Below are 23529 nucleotides of genomic sequence, written 5' to 3'. Positions count from 1 at the left end.
ACGGGTAAATAGATAGCAATTATTTCATTTGCACAGGAAACACGAGAATTGAGACTATTTTCTAAAACTATCCACAAACATGGTTATTGTGCTAGCAAACATCCAGTGTAATTTAGAGAGAAAGAATGAGAGAAAATAAATGAGCAGTTGCCCGGTACTCACCGCAGCTCTTCTACTAACTGAAAGCCCCAAACTCTCACTTTGGGTTCCATTCCCAGGTTTTTTTTTTTTTTATACAAACACATGTCCAAGTTATTTGGATCCTGTTGCCATGAGCAACCAAACAGCAGAGAGTGAGCTAAGGAAACCACACCCTGGGTTTGAGAAGCCGCCTGGGCAAAGGCTGTTGAACTCTCACTCAGAACCAAGCCTCCAAACAAAGGAAATCAGGCCACTGGACAAGCCACAGGGCCTTCTGCCTCATGCTGACACACAGACCCCCCTCATCTCCAAGGAGCTGGCGGATGAAGCAGATGAGTGACATTCTTGTGCAAGGACAGTTGCTTAGGACAGTTGTGTCACAATTAAGAGACTTAGCAAGACCAGAGAATGGTTCTTACTTGAACTTTTCTCTAAAAAGCAAACTGTGATGTTCCTTTATATAATGGGTTAGAAACAAAAACTAGAAACGCAATGGACACAGGGTCTATCTCCTTGAAGTATGTACTGTTTAGGTAAGGCAGCTTTTAAACTGCTTTTAGCCTCTGTGTCTACAGAGAAAAGTACCTGTCACAGTGACAGCATATGGAAAATCACTCTCCTTAATCCATTCTTGCTGGTCTTTCCAGTATCACATAGAAGCCTCGTCTTAGCTTTGCCATACTGATAATATTGTGCCGTCAACAAAGACTTGCTTTCTTGTTAAGGGCTGAGTTGAGTTGAAAAACCAAATAAATCTCCAGTAACAGCAAGTGGCAAGAAATAAATTATCAGTTGCTCCTAAATGCCACTTGGCAGGAAAACAGAATTTGTAAGATTAGATAGCACTGGCTTCCTGCATGGCTAGTAACCATTGCTGGTTTAGCCTTTCAGAGACTATCTTCTGGACCATATTTGAAAATCCCTCATTCTCTCTTACCAAGGTCTCTCTATTTAGTATACAACTTTGAACCTACTCGTTTTAGTATCACTTGCTTTTGATACCTTTATCAGCAGAAATTGATTCCAAATATTTCTACGTTAAAGTACTATATAAAGTTCCACCTAAGGTGAGTCAAACCTCTTAGTATTTGAGTCCTAGCTTTATGGCAAAAAATATAGGTTAACTAGTGTCATACACAAAAGAAAAAACACTAGAAAACACAATGAATGCCATTTAGAAGTAGACGTTTTGAAGAGAAGAAAGACTGTATTATGGTTCAGAGTACCTGAGAGATCTTACCTGCCATGTTTTTCACACTTTAAAACCACACACTTTCAGAACTTTCATATTACCAGTGCAAAGTTCTTCATCGTTTAGTCTCATAGTTCTAGAACATGACTTGCTCAGAGTTCTAAGCATCCAGATGATAAAATAATCCACGACTCACCAGTGAAGACAGAAGTAACAAAGGGTGTTGAAAATGTCAGACAACGAAGTCACTGGCCACTGTATCATTCCTATAGTACATGGTCTTAAACCAAGCCAAAGGAAAATGAAATGAATCAACCCCCAGTTAACAGGATCCATAAGAAGAGTTTCATCTCTTGGTATTTTTGAATCCTAGCTTTAGGCAAGATTTTTTCACTCTGTAGTTTGAAAACTCTAGGGTCATCTTCCACCTTAGATTCCCCACCATTGTATACTTTAACCTACAGTCTGTATCCAGATGGAGAATCATTTCAAAGGGCATATTCTTTTAGAATTGATTTCTACAATTCACTTGAGTCCTTTTAATGTGTGTGGAAACAATTAGTCAAGATAAAATAGGCACTTCTAGGAATGTTGGACTTGTTGCGTAATAGGTAAACAGGCTAGAAATACTTAAAGTATGTTAACAATGTCCATGTCAAATTCATGAACTTTCGTACTTGTTTTGCAATAAATCAAATTAAGTGGAATTCTGGGCAACCCGAATTAGCTTACGTCATGTACTTCTATTATGATTATTTGTTACAAAACGATTTCAAACCCTCATGCACGCAGTGCACTCAGGATGAAGTTGGAGGAGATACTGATCACATCACAATTTTGTATAAAATAGGAATGATGTGCTGATGTGCACAAGACCAAAACCACTCTAAAAAGTCAGCTTATAAATGACAATGCTGAGACACACATGCAAAGATCCTGAGTGTGGGCTCCCTAAGAGTCTGAGCTACTGTCAAGCTTTGACTTCATGAGGAGAGAAAAGCTCGCACTTTCTTTCTTTTCTTTTTTTTTTTTTTGAGACGGAGTCTCGCTCTGTCACCAGGCTGGAGTGCAGTGGCACAATCTCGGCTCACTGTAACCTCTGCCTCCTGGGTTCAAGTGATTCTCCTGCCTCAGCCTCCTGAGTAGCTGGAACTACAGGCAAGTGCCACCACACCCAGCTAATTTTTGTATTTTCAGTAGAGACGGCGTTTCACCATGTTGGCCAGGATGGTCTCAATCTCCTGACCTCGTGATCCACCCGCCTTGGCCTCCCAAAGTGCATTTACAGGCATGAGCCACCGCACCCGGCCCAGCATGCACTTTCTTTTCTTTTGTTAGGAATGAGAGAATAGGGAAAAATAAAGATAACATTTTACCTCTTTGTTGTTGTTGTTGTTGTTGAGACAGGGTCTCACTCTGTCACCCAGGCTGAAGTGCAGTGGTGCAGTCTTGGCTCACTGCAACCTCCACCTCCTGGGTTTAAGCAATTCTCCTACCTTAGCTTCCTGAGTAGCTAGGACTATAGGTGAATGCCACCACGCCTGGCTAATTTTTGTATTTTTAGTAGAGACAGGGTTTCGCCATGTCAGCCAGGCTGGTCTCGAACTCCTGACCTCAAGTGATCTGCCCACCTTGGCCTCCCAAACTGTTGGGATTGCAGGCGTGAGCCACTATGCCCGGCCAGCATTTTACCTCTTCTTTTGGGCTCTCTTTAACCTTACAGAATTACATGTACTTAGGCATTTATCTCTTAGGGAATAATTTTTTATCCCCTTAGCTGTTTCTAAGTACATGAAATGTGAAGGCTTTTAATCTTCGAAAACTTCTAGATACGTTTGCCTTGACCTATTGCTGTTATCTGGGAATGGGCGTGTCAGCCATCACTGAATGAAACATTTGCTACGTATCATCACAATGCTTCTTCCCTTACCACCTGTCTTTGTGGAGGGCATGTTTGCCCTTGGGCAGCTCTTTGACTAATTTTAATGTCTCGGTGTAGCCCTCATCTGTACCTAGTAGGGATGCTAGAGTAGGTATTAGATATGAGCAAGGCAAGAGAGGGCGCCCCCTGAACCAGGAATGTCAGGCAGCCATCAGGTGAAGGTCAGATGGTTGTTAAACTATCTCGCTCTAAAACAATAATTGGTTGCAGCTGGCACGAAGGAAACACGGTCCCTAACACACAGAAACACCTGAAACTGATGATCAGCCGCGTCCCCATGAGATCTAAGGAGTTGGGTGAGTGGGCTCAAGCATGTGCACTAAGAGGCAAAATGGCGGCATTTAACTGGTGTAAGACCTACGTCTGGGAATGCTCCACTGCTAAGGGAAAAAAATCACTTAAAGCAAGCATGCACACAACTTCAGTAAACACCACGCGCATGCGGCGCTTCCCAAGTGCTGGAGGGCCACTGGGCATGCAGACAGCCCACCCCAAGGGAAGAATTAGGAGAGAAGTAATATAACACCCGAATCATGCCAACATATAAAAGCCCAGGTCAAAGGTCAAACCACGCACTTGACTCTCTCAAGTAGCCTGCTTGGTCATCTTCCAAGTGTACTTTACTTTCATTCCTGCTCTAAAACTTTTTTTTTTTTTTTTTGAGATGGAGTCTCACTCTGTCACCCAGGCTGGAGTGCAATGGTGTGATCGATCTCTGTTCACTGCGACTTCCGCCTCCCAGGTTCAAGCAATTCTCCTGCCTCAGCCTCCCAAGTAGCTGGGATTACAGGCATGCACCACTAGGCCTGGCTAATTTTTGTATTTTTAGTAGAGACATGGTTTCACAATGTTGACCAGGCTGGTCTCCAACTCCCGACCTCAAGTGATCCACCCGCCTCAGCCTCCCAAAGTGCCGGCATTACAGGCGTGAGCCACCGTGCCCGGCCTCCTGCTCTAAAACTTTTTAATACTTTCACTCCTGCTCTAAAAGTTGCCTTGGCTTCTCCCTCTGCCTTGTGCTTCCTTGAGAAGGCAAGAACTGAGGTTGCTACAGACCCACACAGATCCCCCGCTGTTAACATACTTTGGTACCGAGTGACTTGGATACATTCCTTAGTGCTAACAAGTGAGGTTTCTCTATCACAAAAAGTTCTGCTCATACACTAGGGGCCCCAGTACCTAATCCAGGGCCTTGTATACAGAAATCCCTCAGTATATGCCTGCTGATTGACAGATGGAGATAAGTTACCACAACTAAGTTTCTAAAACTTCGGTATGTGGACAGTCACTGAAAGTGGCTTCTAATCCAATTATGTGAGCCTCCATTTTGTCCATACGAAGCCTGTTTCAGGACCACACTGATTTCCTTTCTGTAAGGACTTCTCTTCTTTGTTGGGCCTATTCTCCTCTGCTTTCATGAACTGAAGAACCTAATGCAATATGACATGCTATTTCCTGATTTTAAAAATCATCTTATATGACGTGTAAGGTGCTGAAGTCTAACCTACACTTTAGGGTAACATAAATATCCCCTCATTTTCTAAGACAGAAAGCATTAAATAATTTAATTTTTTAAATTAATTAAATTAAAAAGTTTTTACAAGCTTAGAATGCAGTTAGAAATGTGGCTGGGTGACAGAATTTTAGATATTTATTCCAAAAGGGTAGCCTGACTTTCTATGCCTGCTTCAAAAGACACATCATTTTTTCACTTAATAAACAAGCTTCCTTTTTCAGAAAATTCCTGAACTACATCCAACATGCTGAGAGGTGCCTAAATAAACCTCAGTATCTTAATTAAAATTTTGGCTTTCGATTTAATCATGTACACATACGAGTAATACAACATTACAACATTTGTTTTTTTCTTTTTTTACTATAAACCTCTCATTAAAGAAGATTTGATTTGTATTTAATAAATCTTGCTCGTGTTTTGACATGTATTTTCTCATGTATTTCTTCCTAGTGTTCATTTTCTCCCTCATGCCTGAGTTGATCAAACTATGAGTGTTTAAGGAGAACGTGAATATCATCAGTAGGTAGCATTCTTCTATGTGCTTTCTGTGAAGGGTGTAATGTACAGTGTAAACAATGAACAACAACCCAAATGGAAAAAAATCAGGTTATTTAAGATCTGTTCATCACTAAATCCAACATACCAGTACATTAGTGACTCCACACATAAACACTGGCTTCTAAAGAAAGGGTATAATGCTTTCCTCAGAACATTCAACAAATGGAGCGAAGCCTTAGCCGATGAATAGGACACTTGTGTAGCAGACATGCTAATGCACCTGGAGGTGTCGTCAGACATTTGGGAATAAATACCTAAGGAGCTGCAATGAGACGGAGCTCATGAGTCACGGCTGAAAAGTAGTGTTTCATACAATTTCATACACAAATCAGAAAGTGTTTTTTCCCTTCAAAACAGAACGTGTACAGAATGATTCAATGTTATTAGCAACTTCACTGGTATGCTGCATTTAGAAAAAAACAAATCTTTTTTGGGTCACTGATGTATAACTAATGCCATTTTAGATTATATCAGGTGTCAGGAGGGTTCGATATAGATTATTAAAAGAAAAATTATGTGCCACTGAACTTCCTGCAGTCCAGATTCAATTCTAGTACCATTTTGTCTGCATATGAAGATTTTTCATAATGTTGCACAGATTATGTGCAACGCAGCCCCTCTTTCATATGGGAAAAAAAGCATTTCTGACCCAGCTGCAAAAGAGCATGTGTTTTTAGTTTCTCCAGCTGTGGTAAAGTAGTAGGCAGTCATTTGGTGGTCATTAAAAGTACAAAATGTTCAGTTTCACCCTCACCCAAATCTTCTGAATTTTAAGAAGCCAATCCAGTTGGATTACTCTCCTCTCATCCTACCCTCTCATTTTCCATCCCTGCCCCGAGAAAAGACTGGCGGGCTTGTGCAGCCCACTAAGTAGTGGCTGGTGAAGGGAATCGATGGCTGTGTAATATGTCAAGTGACCTGATCCCCCTCCATACCCCGATCCTGGTCTTTGACTTGAAAGGCCAAAGGCTAAAGAAATTGAATCTACATAATTTTGCAGACTGAAAGTCTTCAATGTCAAGAGTATACTTTTTTTGTCCTTGAAATGTCCTCTCAGTATATGGATAGTCACTAAAAATGAATTTGGATCCAATTATCCTAGCTTCTATTTTGCCCATACTGAGCCCGTTTCAGGGCAACACTGATTTTCTATGAGGACTTCTCTCTCTCATGGGCCGATTCTTCTCTGCTTTCATGAACCTATTAACCTAATGCAATACAAAATGCAATTTCCTGAATTCAAAAATCATCTAAAAGGTATAAATAATTGGTCTCATTTAGCCACTCTTATAGTTTCATGAGACGTCCTGAAAAAGGTAAAAATATAGTGGTAACATGTTTATTTAGTTATTATAGCCTCCAGACTTACGTACACAAGAACGACATAAGAATTTGGTGCAATTTAAAACCCAAGGTTGGGTATGCTATAAACTTTCGGTCACTACTTAAACTTTTAAACTTTCTGTCACTATTCTGTCAATTAGTAAACAAAATGAAGACTTATTCTACCAGGTAACAAGCATTTAAGGTTCATCAGGACAACTAGTACAGCTGACTAGTTTGCCTACACCCAGAGAATGTGTATCTTGGCTGATAACCACAATCTCAAGCATTTGGTACCATGTTTGTGAAACAGCTCCTGAGGGTTGGGGGGGAAAAAAAAAACAGACAACTTTTGAACACTTGGGAACAGGGAAGACATTACATATTAATTCATTAAGGTAGGGAATTCCATTGCAGCATATTTACTTTAAAACCCCAAAAAGAGAAATTTCCTAAAGTATTTCCATTGTTTAAATATTGACAGGCAGCGAGTTTTTAAAAAATGATTTTTCAAGAAAAAAAAATAGATAATGACTTTGTCCCTTAATCTGAAAGCTGGGAGACAGGACGAAGTGCCTTCTTTATACCTAACTGTCTGACTTTACCAGCTCCAAGAAAGGGAACCATTACTTAGGCAGAGGGCCACAGGGCCACAGCCACCCTCCTGGCTTCAAATAACTGGACTTTTGTCCCCTCAGCCCCTAGTTCATAGATTCCTTGTCGATGGCCAAAGGGCTTCCTTAATTGTAAGGTTACAAAACCAGAAGAAAATGCTCATGGCCCAAGGAGTCCAAAATGTGCCCCTTTTTCTGCTAAAAACAATTAATAACATACTTATCATATCAAAACGAACATAGCTGTTACTTTGGGAAGATTTAAAACATTGCCAGCAAAAGGGAGAAGATGTGCTAGGTCATTATGCACTTTCTTAGTTACAAATGTTCCTCCTTCCGGCTCCACATTCGATATACCTTCTCCAAACACCTTGGATGTAAATAAAGTACTGTCAAGATGAAGAATTGTATCTTATAAAAAGGAAGCCAAAAATTCCTAACCAGAAAAACCTTTCCTCACACAATCTCTTATAGTTTCATGAGACGTCCTGAAAAAGGTAAAAATATAGTGGTAACATGTTTATTTCCTTCTTTTTAAAATAAGCCACTCAAACTGCTCGTTGTACTTGAACAATATTTTGTCTTTGAAATAGCATGAAAGGCAAAGGCAAAACAGAGACAAGCTATAATTTATTTACTATTCAGACAAGACTAAAATCATTTCATCAAAAACCATCTTTTAGCCAAATGACGGATTCACTGCCCTAACAAAACTGTGCTCAATATAAGATAAAGAGCATGAAGTTTTTACCTGAGTGTCTATGGGAAGCCATGGCTCAGAGACCAAGTTCAGGAGCAGCACCTAGACCAGTCTTCCCTCAACCCCAGCTGATAAGGCTGTGGCTCATTTGTGAACATACATTTAAGGGGAAGCGGCTAACACAAAAATAACCGAGAGCAGATGTCCCACCCCTCCCCAGAGATCACAACCTTAATCCCACTAGAAAATTCTTAACCATTTTAGGTGATCCAAGGGAGAAGAATAGGACCCAGTAAAAATACCAAACGCTACATATAAATACCTGCGGGGCTACTCAGCATCCAAATTAGCTCCAGAGCCAGAGAGGCCACATAGAAAGTCATCCCTGTACCGGAATAAAATTTGGACTCGGCTCTGGCATAGCTTAACGCTGAGCCAACCTTATTAATCCACTTTATATGCCTCAAGAGCTTGCATTTGGCCCTATAAATAATACATTTTTGTGCTGTTAATGATAAAAGTAACTCTAAGAGATAGACTTATGTTACCAGTGTAACTCAAGGAGATTAGACACTATGAATATACAGATTAAGGGGATTATAGATGTTGTCACTCAATGTCCTCCTTGGTATGTTCCAGAGATCAGCAGATTACTGTACCGGAAAGGGGAGCGATCCTAATCTCCCCACCTCCTTAACGGCGGAGAGCACAGAACAAGATGGGGAGACTATGCCTATCCCTACCACAGACACAATGAAGACATTTTGTCTCACAAACTCAACCTCTTGCTTTTCAGCGTCAGGGACAATAAAAGGAAAAATATGAATGAAAATGAAGACATCAACCTAACATGTTATAATAGCTCAACAGACCATCAGACGGCTGGAGGCTGGTCATTAGGAGCACATTCTAGGAAAAGAAAGCCCCTAAGTCCCTCCAGGACCTTCTTCCATATTCCTTCTCTGGCCTTACCCTCAGCCTCCTTTCCCTCACTCCCACCTCCCTGGCCTCCTCACTGTCCCTTGTGCCCAGAGTCATGGTTGTTCCTTTCCCTACTTCAAGTCTGCTGGTATTGCACTGATTTCTCTCCTTGTTGTCTGATCTCCTGCTCTGCTCCATGAAGGCAGGGATTTAGTACTGGAGCTCACTGCAGTGGCCCCAGAGCCTAGAACACTGCCCAGCTCCCAGGAGGCTCTCAGTAACTATTCCTTGAAAGAATGAACTAAGTAACTGAAAAGTCCATCAAGCCTCCAAAACACAGTCCCACCTGCAATCCTGAAAGTGGTTTTGGCCACTCAACTTCAAGGAAGGCAGCTGACCTTCACGCTGGTACAGACACCTTTATAGCCACTGTCTTGTTTAACAGTGCATGTCACTGGTTTTGACCCTATTCACGCATCTCCCCTACCAGGTTGAGGGCCAGGGCAGTGCTTTGCTGGTCTTCATGTTCCTAAAGCACAGAGTAGGACAGCAGTAAATGCTCCATGAAAATGAATGAATGAGTTCCCCAATTCTTATGATCTTCAAATGTTTAAGGAAAAATTATTCTAAAAGACAGCTGACATCAGTAACTCCCAGTTAGCTAGAAAATGACACAATAAAAGCCAGGTTGTTATGAGCAAATTTATTACATGTTAGAGAAAAAAAAAATAAGCCTGGGAAAAGAAGAGAAGCTACACTGTGCTCTTGCTCCACGCCTTTCTAGTCTCTTTCTTATCCAGCCTGATTAAATTATGGTGCACAGATTAGCCAGTTGTAACAACACCACACCCCTAAAATAAACTGAAACTTTTCACCTAGAGGAAATTCTCTTACTTTATTAGATGATTAACCTTAATGAACCCTGAATTTTTTATTTTAGCAAGGTATATTTTTAGGAAGAGCCCATGTATGTTGAAATACCTCTCTTGCAGCGCTGTGAACAATAGGCTTGGTGTGCCTAATACTTTCCTTTAGGAAGTCAATTCCTGTTTCAAGCTATGCATCAGGAAGTGTCTTCTTTTAGCAAGTATGGTAGTTCTTTAGGTTTCTTATCATTTTGAAAAGCGACAACAGAATATGGATAGATAGCTTTATGAAAGTATCAAAAAACAAATCTATTTTGCCTAAAATACAAGAGAAAATTCAAAGACAAGAGAATCACTTTTTGACCACCATGAATTAGTCAACTATGACCAGCCAGGATGGGCTGGGAGCTTGGGCCTCCAACAATAGCATTTATTCCAGTTATTTCCATTTCCATCAACCAGGTAACTCTGCCTTCCTAAAAACTTCATGAAGCATGACTACTACCTGCTCTGACATCTGGCCCTACTGCAGATGTCCTCAAGCCACAGAATTAGACCTTTCACAAAACCAAGACAGAAACGACCCTTTGCATAATGAGAAACAATTTCTTAGGAAGAATAGTTGGTAACTTTGTCCTGTCTTCGATCAGTGGCTCGGAACCCTTGCTGGTTATTTCACAGGTACCTGGAGTCATGGGTTTCATTGGCATCTGAGTCAATCTTGTTACACATTAACAGTATGATGTTTAATAATATCTTTAAGAATCACTGTACTGTTTACAAAGCACCTTTACATACTATTGATGGAGCTGGCTGGTGTTTGGGAGCAACTCTCCTTGGTGTATGATGGTTACATTTCAGGCCTTCTAAGTCTCACACTCTAGCAGTATCAGGACGACTTTTTCAGTGAGTGCTAGGTATCAAACTACCTAAGTTTCCCTTCCATGTGATCCTCTGCAAATCATTTACTTCAGGGTTTATCTACACATCCTTATGGTCCTATCTGCACATGCATTATGACCTGTTGTTGGGTTAACCTGTAGATAATATCACCCCAGCCACTGCTTTATTGTATATGACAAGCACTTATTGGACAGATGCCCTACTATGTGGTGCAAGATATTTTGCTGGTCACAAAGAATAAAATAAAGTCCTTACTTTCAAGTGTAACAAGATAAATATACAAATGACTACCATGCAAGGCAGAGCCTTACAAGTATTACAAGAAAGGTATAAAGTGTTACTGAGATTTATCACAGGGAGAGATCACATCTGGTTTGGAGATCAGAAAAGACTTGATGGATGTTATGGCATTTGACCTGGTCCCTGAAGAATAATTAAGACTTTGGCATGCGGACAAGGGGGAGGGAGGATTCCAAGAAAATGGTACCATGTCACCTGAGGTATGAGAAAAACACAGGACGTGTTCAAGAAGCAGGATGCAGCTGGGGGGTTTGGGGTGTGACAGAAACACAGTATAAGGAAGTAGTGGGACCGAAAGCTAGAGAAGAGGGAAAGTCACACGCGGAGGACCTTTCTGCAACTGGTGCAAGGGAAGAATGAGATGGAGTCATGCAAGCAGTGATAAGAAGAGCAGATCTCAGAGAGGAGAGGAGGCAGGGAGACAGCACAGGGTACTTCTATTATCCACTGAGATGCAAGGAAAGACTGAAAGAATGACAGGCAGAGGCAATGAGCATGGAAAGGAAAAACTAGATGTAAGGGACACTGTGACAAGGCTCTACAAGGACTGAAAGAAGGGGAAGGAGCCAAGGATCTCTCTGAGGTTGTGACTCCGGGTGACTGGGAAAATAATGGGGAATATGGGAGGCAGAGCTGGTGTAGGGAAGAGTGGCAGTTTATTTTAGACTTCACAATGAGCTTCTTCTGAGATGTCAAAAATGAACCCCCTTCAATGGGATCCCAGTTATCAAGGAGCGAGAGAGAACAGTAAGATTACAGTAGAATCACGTTTGTGGGATTTCTCACACTGCAATCTAATCCTAGCCTCTCTACCTCAGAAACACCACTGGGAGGATCAAACTTCAAAAGTTCAAAGTGGTGCAACCGAAGAATCAAACACGGCAAATTCAGTGACCCACTTGGCCCACATTTCAGGACTTCCTCATTCACAGCTTGACTTGTGGTCACCTTTCTCCCTTTACTAGATTTTTCTTTTCCTGAAGAAATTTCCAAATTCAGACAATTACTGGCCATTAGTCATGGCCAGGGGCAAGAGGCTGATAACAAACTGTAATGGAGTCTTTGTGGATTTATCCGTGGTTTCGTGTCCATTTGTTTTTTTACATTACTCTTCTTTCCCTCATATCTACTACTAATAAATTAATAGACTGCAAGTTTTTTTCTCAATATAATTTTGTCAGGCTACTTAATCCCTCTGCCAACAATTTCTCCTGAGTGAGTCCAACTGCAAGATTAAGGCAACTAGTCATGCACTATGATATGATGTGATTCAATGTTGAGCTCTCCGGAGTATTTCTTGTCCTATGTACTCTTGCCAGAAAAAAGCCCAGGACAGCTTCAGCCATCTCATGTTCCCGTCAATCTTTAAGGTGGGAAGAGTACTTTTTCCTACTGACAAGTCCAATTTTGCAAAGTCACTGCTTAAATGTCACAATTCATGGCATACCCGCCAGAGAGTAAAATGAAGGAGCACCCCTGGAACCCCAAGAGGGGGGATTTGGTCATGTAAGGTCCTAATGAAAACAAACCTGAAATTCGGCCTCCCCAAAGGGTCTCTGAATCTCAGAGAAAAGGAAAAGGTGAGTATGAAAGGAGAAGACCTGTAACAAATGAGGTAACATACATGAAATAAAGGACACTGTAAACAGCAAAGCACCTGGAAAATGCTAATTAACTCAATTGAAGACCTGTTCATTTCACAGTTGACCAGGGCTTCGAAGTTTCCTTATAATATTCACAGAGAGATTAAGAAGCATGAGCCACAGCCCCTGTCCTTTGATTTTTGGTAATGTCATGATCAGTAACAGTTTTAAATGTCTCTTGTCCCCAAAGTCTCTTCCCTTCCTGTGTTACTACCAGACTTTTACCAAGAGGTAGGAACTATCCCAACCACATCCTACAGATACTTTTATGGGCCTAAAACCAGAAATCACTACCAGGAAAACACCGAACAAATGACTTTCAGAGCATGCCTAGGATGATATTTTTCAAAAAACAGAAGCAGCAAAAAAGGAAAAGAAGTAAAGAAAATAGAAACCAGAAAATGTTTTAGAAAGAAATATATAACATAAATCAGAATCTCAAATCAAAGGAAAATAAATGTTTTAGGAAACTGAGAAGCTGGTAAAGATAAATCCTTATCACATTTTAGATGTTAAAATTCTCTTCCAGTTTATTTCTACCACCTACTTGTGATATATCTGTTTTATTTCCATGTTGCCATGTACCATGACTCAAAACACCCTTTCAACCATGCTAAGTCCTGGCATTCACCAAGCCCACCTTTTATGAACATTTCAAGCCTCTGATAAATGCTTGAGGGCTAAACATTCCATGACCCCATTCTATAATTTACCCAGCTGGTTAATATCCATAACAGGAAAGAAGAGCAAATCAAATAAGCTTTCATCCATACCTTTATTCTTAATGCTGATAACTGAGATCGACTGCCTTGTTCAGGGATGTTATCATAATAATTCATGAGCTCTGCTTCCTTGTGTGAAACATCAAGGCTAGTAACATACAATCTATCTATATTTACCAAAAAATTATAATTAAAACATTACTTTATTATGCATTGGTGTCTTCAAACCCCAAATAGAAGATAGCCCTAGAATTCAGGGTAAAGGTTGAAAAGACTCATGAGTGGTTCTCTGGGGTTTGGTCAGTAGAACATCTGAACCTAACATGGTGCACAGAAGTGGAAGCGTGAACATAGCAGGAGGAAAGAGACCAAGCCGTGACCTGGATGTCACTCAGGAAGTCTATATTTTGTTAGGCAACAGCATTGTCTATTTTGATAGCAGGGGAAATCCAGATTTCCAGAGGACTGAAAGTACATAAAGTGAAAGCTCACTTGGCTCCCATCTGCCAAGTTTCCCCGAAGGCCATCATTTGACTGCCTGAGCAGTGTCTTGATTCAGATTCAATGCAGGAGTAATTACAGGTGGACAGAGGAGAGCAGTGGCCCACAGTGATTTGTATCTGAGAGAGCAAATAATAACTTTCTGTGGAAAGAGCTCTTCTGTTGTGCCAGGACAGGCACTGTTTTGTGAAAACTCAGCTGCAGAACCAGAGTGATTTTGTTGGTGTGTGGTCTGCCATTAGATTACCACCCTCCATGGCAGCTTGTCTTCCCTGTTTTTCAACCTGTGCATGGTGAGGACAGACTATAGGCTCCTCCACAAGTTGGAGAGGCTTGGCGGACCTAAAGAAAAGTGAGCCAGGTCCGAGGGTGTCTCCAGCTTCAAAAAGATCGCATGATAGAGTTGGAAATGGTCTTAGATACCACCTAATCCAATCATCTCATTTTATAGATGGAAAAGCTGAGACCCAGAGATGGAGAGATGACCTGCTTCCCTGAGTTAACAGCTGCTCCAGGTCTAGAAGCTGAGTGTCTGGACTCCGAAGGCACTATTCCTTGTACCATATTAGCAAGGGATCTTTACACATGACAATGTAAACCTTAGGAATGCTATGTACGGTAAATGGGGCTTGTTATCCCTTGACTTTATATTCATCAACAGAGGTTAATCTGGGTCACATATCCTGAGACTAAGGGACAGTTGTGTGTGTAGGTGACACATTTTGCAGATTCTCTCATGCAAGGGTCCAGTCAAGTTATCTCCGCCACAGTTATGGTTAATGCTGGAGTCTCTTAGCCTACTCTTTGCTCAATTAAACTCTATTAGACTTAAAAAGAAAAATAAAGTTCACGGATAAACTTTGGCTAACTTGGAAGCAGTAGTTGACGCAGAGCTGAGAGAGATATGGACTAGGTTGGATGGGGAAGCAGAGGCTCCACCTAAAACAGCTGACACTTAAGGAACAAGAGTGAGTGATTTCAAAGCCTTTGAAGTCAAACAACAAGTTCACCATGCCAGGCAGCAAGTACATGAAACAGAACGACAGGAACACGAAGTCCAGAAAGGAGAACGCAAGGAGAGTCTGCAGATAGAGGAGCAGAAGCCACCAAAGAACATGTACTTGGAAAGATCACACCCCATTCACCTCATATCCCCACCCCTCTGGCTCATTTCCAATCAGTGTGATAATTAACACGAACAAACATGGGAAGTATGTACCTGACTGGTATAAATAAGACCAGATTATCTAAGGTACAGAAAATGAAACAAGGAGTAGTTGTCCTATTGTGTTCAATGAAATTCAGGTAAAATGGTTTAGACTGGACCACAACTATTTTTGAAGGCTTCCATGAAAGAAATTTAAGGCTTAACTTTATATGAGATTGGTTGAATAATTAACATGGTTAGTTCCAAGACAAATAATAGGAAATTTGCCCTGAGATAGTATCAGTATATTTATTTTATAATGATTCAAGAGAATATAGTGCAGTGGCTAAGAGCATAGACTGAAGCCAGAATATCTAGACTTGAATCCTGCCTCCACCACTTACTGGTTGTATGACATTGGCAAGTTTCACTTAACTTCTCTGTGACTAAATTGCCCATCTATAAAATGGGGATGATAATAGTACCTATGTAAGAGGGTCATTGTGAGAAATAAAGCAGTAAATATTTGTAACATTTAGAACAGTGGCTGGCACACAGTAAGCACTATATATTATTATTAATTCAACTACACGCTAAAAATGTGGCTGATCCAAGCAGCAGATTCCTACAAATAGAATTTATCAAGTTTACTAACTCACGGGTGATATGTGGAAAAGAGATAAGAGCTCAGGATGTTGGCCAAGAGCCCAGCTGCAAGGACCATGGGCCTGAGAATGACTGGGGCAGCAGAGAGCAAACCTCAGAGACTCAGAGGAATTGGCCTCTAGCAGCTTGACAGCCCAGTGGAGACAGTCTGTGGATTCAACATGGGTCAGGAGGGTTTATGAACAGATGATGGAGACCTGGGGAGAACAAATCTCTCCTCTGTTGATCCTCTAATGAAATAAATACCCAATAGGTCTAGGTCACCTGCCCAGTCTTGAGCTGCGGAGGGTCTTCCCTACATCTTCCCTGCCAGGAAAGGGCCCAGTTAGCCCAATGGATGATTAGACCTTTTCTGGCTAGAGTCAATAAACTTTCCAACACAACAAATAAGGGTTTACTTTATGAGCACTAATTCATCAGGCAGGCCACTCTTGCTTCACATCTCTGAGCTTAAGTTGGCTATAAAGGCCAACAATGAAAAGAGGCTACCTATATGCAGCTCCAGCCAGAATGCAGATTAGCATCGTATTACATGAGTTAATTCTGAATAAATGCCAAGGACATGGATCTGAAAGACCCTGTCTCATCAAGCCACTTACAGAAAGGACTCTACAGCTCAGGAGATGAGGTTGTTCGTGCTGAGACATAGTTTGGGTGAGTACAGCAATGCCCAAGGTCCCAGGGTGGCAGAACCAAACTATGCACCATCTACCCAACTCTTGACCAAAAATATGTTGTGATCAATCCCCTGTACCCACCCCAAGACGAACTCCGGCTAAAGCATCTAGAGTTGGGATGACTGTAAGAAGACTATTATCTGACCATTGTGTAGACAGACCATTGCTGTACGTCCACAATGACTGAGCACCTCACATTCCCACCCAAAAGAAACCCCAGACCTCTTAGCTGTCACTCTCCATGCATGAACAGTGACTAGGATCTTAGAGGCTATATTTTCAGGTCCACAGATCTCATCCCAGAGTCCCGAAGCTAATCTCCTCCTATCACAATAGGGTCCCTAAACCCTGTGCCTCAGCTCACCGCAGGAGAACACGAGGAAGGGAACAGGGGCATATCAGCCTAAGGAGGCAGGGACAGCTCTGGGATGAGCTGTCAGGAGAGAAAGGGTACACTGGTCCCAAAGATTCTCTGAGGCTCCATACCTCCTCTCCTACTGGCACAGCCTGGGCAAGGCCTGCAGCTACAACATCTCAATTCCAGATAATCACACATTCTTTCTTCAGTTATTTCACCCAAAATTTTATCAATCAGGGTTTCATTTGGGTTAACAATCTTCACTTATAAAATGAAATAATCCCAGGTGAGCGTGAGTGAAGGTAGCTAAAGAACATGAAGTTCTTTGTCATTATAGAGATAATATGTAAAATATTTTAGAATAAAAACATTTCTTAGGTGAAAACTTTAGTTGTTCATTGTTTTATATGTTCACAGTGATTCTTTAAGTTTCCATGTTCATGACTTCAAGTTGTTTTGCTACATTATCTTATTTATTGAGATATAATTTACACGCCTGTGCTTTGGGAGGCCAAGGTAGAAGGATCGTTTGAGGCCAGGAGTTCAAGACTAGCCTGGGCAACATAGTGAGACGCCCTTCTCTAAGTAAAATTTAAAATAAACAATTTATATATCATAAAATTCACCTTTATAAAGTGTACAATTCAGCTGTTTTTAGTATATTCATAACGTATATCAATCATTACCACCATCCGATTCTACATTTTCATCACTCCCGAAGAAATCCTGGACCTCTTAACCATCACTCTGCATACCCCACCCCACCCCACCCCCTGGGAAACACTAACCTACTTTCTGTCTTTATGGATGTGCCACTTCTGGCAATGGAATCATACAATATATGGCCTTCTGTGGCTGATTTCTTTCACTTAGCATAATGCTTCCATAAAAATGGAATCACACAATATGCAGCTTTTTGTGGCAGATTTCTTTCCCTTAGTATAATGTTTTCCAGGTTCAACCATGCTATGGCATGCATCAGTATTTCAGTTCTCTTTATGGCTGAATAATAGTCCATTGTATAGATACACCACATATCATTCAACCATTCATCAGGTAATGGACATTTGGGTTATTTCCACTTTTTAGCCACTATGAATAATACTGCTATGAACGTTCTTTTTTTGCATAGGTTTATTTCCAAAGATGTATTTTTGAAGAGCTATGAAAGAATACATAGTGAAAAGTCTTCCTCCCCCTACCTATCCCCAGACATCTACTTCCCCCTCTCCATTGATAACCAATGATACCAGTGTCTTCTTTATGCTTCTGGAGATACCGGGCTTATAAAAGACAGGCAGCAATATGTATTTTTTGTTTTTCCTCTTTTTTTAAAAACAAACATAAATAGTGGTATACTATACATACTCTTCTGCACCTTGCTTTTTCTATTTATTCTATTGCTAGTTCCATTTATTTATATTCAGAGAATTTTCCTTGTCAGTACGTAAAGAGCTTCTACTTTTTGAACACGTACATAGTATCCAATTGTGAAGCTATACCACAATTAACTTAATCAGTCTTATTGACAAATATTTATCACAAGGATGTAAGAAAAAAATACATTTATTTATTTATTTATTTATTTATTTTTTTTTTTTTTTAAGATGGAGTCTCACTCTGTCGCCCAGGCTGGAGTGCAATGGTGCTATCTCAGCTCATTGCAACCTCTGCCTCCCGGGGTCAAGCGATTCTCCTGCCTCAGCCTCCTGAGTAGCTGGGACTAAAGGTGCATGCCACCATGCCTGGTTAATTTTTGTATTTTTAGTAGAGACAAGAGCTTCACCATGTTGGCCAGGCTGCTCTCGAACTCCTGATCTCAAGTGATTCACCCGCCTCAGCCTCCCAAAGTGCTGAGAGTACAGGTGTGAGCCACTGATCCCAGCCTTGAAATATATACATTTTTTTAAAGATAGGATGAACCAATTAAAAACAGCAGTTAGTTTAATCAGATTGCTTTCTTCTAACCCCCAAAAGAGATCAGTCACACTAAAGGAATGGGAGTTTTGATTTACAAGAAAGGGAGAGAGTAAAAGGAAAGAGGTGAAAAGATCTAGAGTGGATCAGGGAGCACCCACCAAAGTTTACTTGGTGGCACATTGTTTTTGTTCATGCAGAGAGGATGCCATCTGGAAATCCCACGCCAGCTATGCGAAGGTTACCCTCAGCTAATCAGCCACCCAGAGAGGAAGTGGCTTTTGATTCCAAATCCATGCTCTTTGCACCAAAACCCACGATGCCTTGCCAATGAACTAAAAAACAGTAAACTCAGCAAAATGCTGATACTGACAATGCACACAACATATCCTCACGCAGTGCCATACCATGATAGATTAGTGGCAATGGAGAGTATACTTCTCAAAATTAAAGAGGCACCTTAGTGTTCATCAAGTCTTCAGGCTGAAATGTTATAAAGTACATATAGTATTTGAGTTTCAAATGTTCATGTTGTCTTCCTTATCTATTTTAAAAAATGAAAGGTGGCTTCTCAGCTGGGGATTATAATGGAGCAAGCTGAGCTGGGCACAAGCCCTTCTGGACGATTAGACTGGCAACATGTCACTGATGCATACCACCAGGGAAGTGCACAGCTCTGAGTCATAAGTCTGACCTTAAAACTGCATGCTGGGAAAACAAAACACCATCCACGTTTGTTATATAAATCTGTCATGGATTTTTCAACTCTGTCTGCACCAGAGTTTTAAATTAACCCTGTCATTGTTTCTTCCTTAAAGTAGAAGAGTAGCTTGATGTCTGTAGCCTCAAAGGTCAGTCTTTTCTGAAATGGGCACTTGTTTTCTTAAAGGTCACATAACTAATTGAAGCCAGGTGACCCATGTTCTACAACTATTTGTCACTGATTTCCTAACTTAGATTGCACCTCCCTGTCTTTGCAGATAAACAAGAAAAAGAAATGTCACCAGCACCCCCACTCCATTATCAGTGAACATTTTTAAAAACTAACTTTGGACTTCAGAAAAGGGGTTGATGTTTATAAAGCAGCTTAATAGATGCAGACCGTTTTAAAATTAAGTATACTGGCAGCTATCTTTGTTAGATGTTTAAACAGGGATCCCCAGCTACGTCATGGCAATTCAGTGTGGCAAACCAGGAGTATTATAAGAATTGCAAGACCTAATTAATCTTAATTCCCTTCAAATTGTCTACTCATTTAATACCATAAGTAAATGCTAAAGCCTATATAAATTATCATACTGGAACAGGAAATGTACAGAGAAGAGATTAATTCAGGAACTGTGAAAAAGGATACTGATTTTAAAACACTTTCAGCAAATTTAAAAATTAACGTCATCAAATTAATTTAACAGTATTTTTATACCGTTAAATTTTATACTGTTAAAATTTTAAATTGATTTTAAGCTTTCAATTAATGAAAATAACAGTAAATGTTTTTAACTTTATTGTGTTGTAGCCCAAGGAAAGCACACCAGACTTAGAATCAAAAATCTCAAATGCAATCTCTGATTCTGCTGAATTGCTTACAAGCCAAGTTAATTTTTCTTCCTCATCTATGAAATGGGAATATTAATATCTGTCTTGCTTTCCCTATTGAATTGTTTTAGGAACGAAATTAAATAATATATGTCCAAGTACTATACAAACTTTAATATAACATAATATGGTCATAAAAGAAATACATATAAAAATCAGGCTTTGTACCCAAGTAGGTAATGTCTTTTGATTTTTCAAGTATACTTAATTTTTCATATGATTCACTCAACTTTCACAATAAACACACACACATTTATCATATACTATAAAATCTAGTGGCAGGTCATTGTGAAAAGACAGGCAATCCCCATGATAGGAATTCCCTCTCTTTCATATCAGCCTAAACCTTCAATGATACAGAGTTTACAAAATACTAATATGGGTATTTTAGTTTTACTTAAAGTCTAGCTATTTAATCCTCTTGTATTTAGTTAATATTTAATTATTTGAAAAGGCACAAGTAGCTGGGAATAAGTGTATAATAAGCAAGCTCCATAAAATCTTGCTTCTTTGCTTTGATCTAAAAATCAAAAGCATAGTCCTCTGCCTATCTGTACAGGGTATTTTTAGTTGCTTTAAGTAACTGACATGGTTTATCCTCCGCTCCTCACAAAGAAAATAACTTGGAACGCCCTCAACAAAAGAAAAGAAAAAATTAAGCCAAGGTTAGTTATAAGACTTTTATTTGGGAAAAATTAAAATGAGGAACACTTTTTATTTCTGTTGTTTAAAGGGCTGGAGATTTAGTAACAACTTGAAGAAGTGAGTTAATCCCTTTGTAACACAGCCAGGATAGGGTTTATTTTCCTACTGTTATGGTGGTAACTTAGAACACACAGGAAAACAATATCAAATATCAATTCCCTCCAGAGTTGCAACTTTCTAAATGTAGTAATCAGTAATTTGTCAAGATTATCATTCAGCATACAAACACTTTCTATATAATTTGAACTTCCATGCCACCTTTTATATCAAGTCCTCAAATGCTACCAAATACAAACCTGGTACCGTTTTCATAAAATAAGACTACAGGTGTTAAAGACGAATAAACTGAGACATTAAAGAGATTAAGTGTCTTGCTTTAAGGGGGTGGGAGGAGGCAAGGTCAAACTAAGAATAGAAGCTCAAGTACTATCACCTGTCCTAAGCATAAATCTAAAAAACTTTCCACTTTCCTACTAGCCATAAATACATAGTCCCATCAATTTTCATGTATTTTAAACATACATTTTGCAGGAAGAAAATCTTCCAAACTGATTTGTGGAAATACCATTTAATTAAGGGTGGTACTGAGTGTATGAACTACAGAATATAAAGTATTCATACATGAAACTTTTTTTCAAATTAATCTGATTTGAAAGCTTAATGTTAATGTCTAAACACTAATAATACATAAACTTGAGCTATAACGGAAACTAGATATAGTTTTAAGCTTAACTATTCACTATATACAGTAAATCAGTTTTATTATGGGTGATTATGAAACAATCACAGGACAAGTCAGTCACTTTCCAAGATCAAAGAGCAAGTCAGGGGTAGAGAAATCAAAAACGTTGCAACCTAATAGTCTCTTCCAAGACCAAAGTTCATGTTATTCCATTGTGCCAAGGAGTTTTAATGGGTTTTAAAGGGTCATGTGTGTGTCTGAAAGGTTTGGCAAATTTCTTACAACTCTCCATATATAATTTCTTTTTAATTCACGTTCTACACTGACATGATGCGTTTAAATATATCTAATCACCAGGTTTCCCACCCACATCCCCCAACTAATCCCTGCCCAAAATATTTTCTGTCCTCTTTTTCTTTCTTTCTTTTTTTTTTTTTTTTTTTTTTTTTTTTGAGACAGTCTCGCTCTGTCGCCCAGGCTGGAGTGCAGTGGTACAATCTTGGCTCACTGCAATCTCTGCCTCCTGAGTTCAAGCAATTCTTCTGCCTCAGCTTCCTGAGTAGCTGGGATTACAGGCGCCCACCACCACGCTCAGCTAATTTTTGTATTTTTAGTAGAGACAAGGTTTTGCCATCTTGGCTAGGTTGCTCTCGAACTTCTGACCTCAGGTGATCTACCCACCTCGGCCTCCCAAATCACGCCTGGGATTACAGGCGTGAGCCACCGCGCTCAGCCTCTTTGTTCTTATACATTAAATTTTCATACACCGTCTGAAGATTGAGAACACAGCAGAAATCTGTTTCTTACCAAGCAACAGCAGCTGGAACTGAAGTGGAAAGTACAGGATTTGCCCCTATAGGGAAGTGAGAAAAACTGCTTGGAAATGATTTTAAGGGATCTCCTGCCAGCTAACTCAAGAGTGCTAGTGAAGACTTCCAGAAGGAAACATACCCAGTCAAACCCCTGGCCAAGAGAGAGTGTTTGCACACAATTCTGGGGACTGAGAATAAAGGGAACAACACAGCTTTGCAAGAATGTAGGGTGTGCTTTCCACATAAATAGGGGCAAAACTATACAGGAGAACCTTTCATCTCCATACCATTCTCTGTCCAAATTGTAACAAGAGTGTTTTCTTAAAAAAAAAAAAATTATTAATTTGCACTTAACACCTTGACACCAGGGTTTGGAATCAGACCCTGCATAGATCAACTTAGTCCTCAGTTAACTGTTCCTCTGCCTTCCAAATGCAATCGATTCTGTGGGCATAACCAACATTCTATGCCTATAACACTTTTCAACATGATCTTGCCTCTCTATAAGAACAGGAAGTTACTTGGCTCCTGCCTGGGATGAAAATAAAATTTACAAGTGTATCCCCTCTTTTTTAGGGGTCAGCAATGTCTGAGTCACAAAAAAGTTCCAATTTAAAAATTAGCTAGTATTTTCTTTTTTTCCAACTCCATGCCAGGATTCCAGAATACCTGTTACTTTTAAAATAAGGCTCCTAAATTTTTTCCCAGCAAAACTGGGGCATTTATTTTATACCTTCTTTCACAGCATTCTATAGCAATTTAGTCACATTTGTGTACTGTTCAAAAAGCTAGACTTCAAGTGTATAAAATATTATGAAGTTAACTGGTGAAATCTGCTACATTCACTTTGAAATGCACCCAAAAATAAGACAGACTGATGGATAGAGGGATGGACAGATACGTGATAAAACAGGTAGAATAAAATGCTGTTAATGGCAGCCTCTTGATGATGGGGATAAAGGTGGCCACTGCAAAGTCATTTCAACTTTGAAGATCTTAATAAATGTTAGGGGAAAATAAAATATACATCAGCAAAACCTTTAAAAATTGACTGCAGCTATGCACAAGCAGGTACTGGCTTCCAAAATGTTTTTCAAACTATGGGCACAGAATGTGGTACAGTCTGG

At 40.0% G+C, this 23529-nt stretch overlaps 1 protein-coding gene across 5 annotated transcripts in view; it reads right to left on the bottom strand.

Annotated features, from left to right (window-relative positions):
- Positions 1-23529, bottom strand: part of FHL1 (four and a half LIM domains 1) — a 67918-nt gene that overhangs the window by 6285 nt on the left and 38104 nt on the right. For 3 of the 5 annotated variants that reach the window (XM_050777192.1, XM_050777194.1, XM_050777195.1), the window contains exon 1: positions 8038-8271. The exons of 1 other annotated variant lie outside the window; for it this stretch is intronic. In XM_050777192.1, the coding sequence (XP_050633149.1) occupies positions 8038-8059 (22 nt within the window). In that variant the 5' untranslated portion in view covers positions 8060-8271. Of the gene's footprint in view, positions 1-162; positions 320-8037; positions 8272-23529 lie in introns of those variants that run through there. One more of the 5 variants, XM_050777193.1, reaches the window with a different exon arrangement.

Source organism: Macaca thibetana, chromosome X, assembly GCF_024542745.1.
Source record: "Macaca thibetana thibetana isolate TM-01 chromosome X, ASM2454274v1, whole genome shotgun sequence".
Taxonomy (NCBI): domain Eukaryota; kingdom Metazoa; phylum Chordata; class Mammalia; order Primates; family Cercopithecidae; genus Macaca; species Macaca thibetana.
This window is presented reverse-complemented; position numbering and strand designations above follow the sequence as displayed.